The 1,226-nt window shown below is 37.2% G+C and overlaps 1 protein-coding gene across 1 annotated transcript in view; it reads right to left on the reverse strand.

The window, feature by feature from the left end:
* The window catches only part of LOC124420215 (piggyBac transposable element-derived protein 2-like), a 5,160-nt gene extending 3,958 nt beyond the window's left edge, over nucleotides 1–1,202 (reverse strand). Inside the window, exon 1 of the mRNA XM_046952428.1 lies at nucleotides 321–1,202. Coding sequence (XP_046808384.1) covers nucleotides 321–1,202 — 882 coding nt within the window. The remainder of the gene's footprint in view (nucleotides 1–320) is intronic.
* Nucleotides 1,203–1,226: the final 24 nt, after the last annotated feature.

Raw genomic sequence — 1,226 nt, forward strand, 5'->3', positions numbered from 1 at the left:
GGATCTTTTCCGGTTGCACTAGAAGCAACAATTACGGCTTTGGTGTCCATCCACTTCACAACGGCTACATTGGAGTTTGCAAATTGAGAAATGTCACTGCGCTTCATGAGTGGGGTTGTTGTAAAAAATCGGTCAAAATAAATATGACTGCCTTTTGGTAAGTTTTTCACTAACCTAATAACTATTGATTGTCCATGTCCAAGGCCACAATCTTCAAATGTTCCTGCTCTTTGAAACACTTCAAAATCGACTACAACTCCACGGGAAGTTGCACATACTAGATTTTTCAATCCAACAGATCGTGGTTTAGATCTGATTACCTGACGAGCAGAGCATCTTCCCGTAAACGGTATCATTTGTTCGTCAATTGAATAGTTTGTTATATCAGTAGCTAGTTCATTACACCGCTTTCTTACCGTATCAATGACTGATTGAACTCTCCAAAGTTTGTTTGTTGGGTTTGGTGCAGAGTAATCTTGAAAATGTATGTCTGATCGAAGTTGCAGGAATTTATCTCGGGACATAGAGTTGAATATGGCAGGAATATTGCATTCATTTGACCAGTACATTCTTATGGCTGGATAACCAAGGTAGCCCATTATAATTGAACATTCGTAGAATCTTTTAATGTCTGTTGGAACATAACGAACTTCCTCACCACTCTTACCCATTACATACATTTTGGTGTATTTTTCAACATCTTGGTAATGCGAGTCCGGAAAGTAGTTTTTAAAATATTCTAACGGCGTTTTCGAAGTTATATAATTTTGACAACTGGAAGTTGTAGGAAGTTCTGTATTCTGGAATGATATATTTTTCCATAATTCTGGGCTATTTAGTGTATTGGATTTGCCAATCGATGGTTGTTTTGATGTTGTTGGTTGTTCGATGGAGTTTGATTGCTCTACCGCTTCACTTAGGTGATCATTTGGAAACGCAAAAAGATATTCACTGGAGATGTTTTCATCACTACTCTCAGCTCCTGTATTTACATTTAAAGCGGTCAAAATTTCATCAGCATCATCGTCTTCACTGAAGTAAGCATCGGACTCGTCTAAAATGTCCAGAACTGCTTCAATATCGTCGTTGTTTCTCAAATCAAACAACTTTCCTAGAAAAAATCGTATGATAGCACAAACGTGAGCACAAAATGAAATGTTATGTTGTGCCTGATCAACACAATTGTGATATCTGTATTTCATTTCACCATAATTTATAGTAGCATT

This window comes from Lucilia cuprina, chromosome 5, assembly GCF_022045245.1.
Source record: "Lucilia cuprina isolate Lc7/37 chromosome 5, ASM2204524v1, whole genome shotgun sequence".
Lineage (NCBI taxonomy): Eukaryota > Metazoa > Arthropoda > Insecta > Diptera > Calliphoridae > Lucilia > Lucilia cuprina.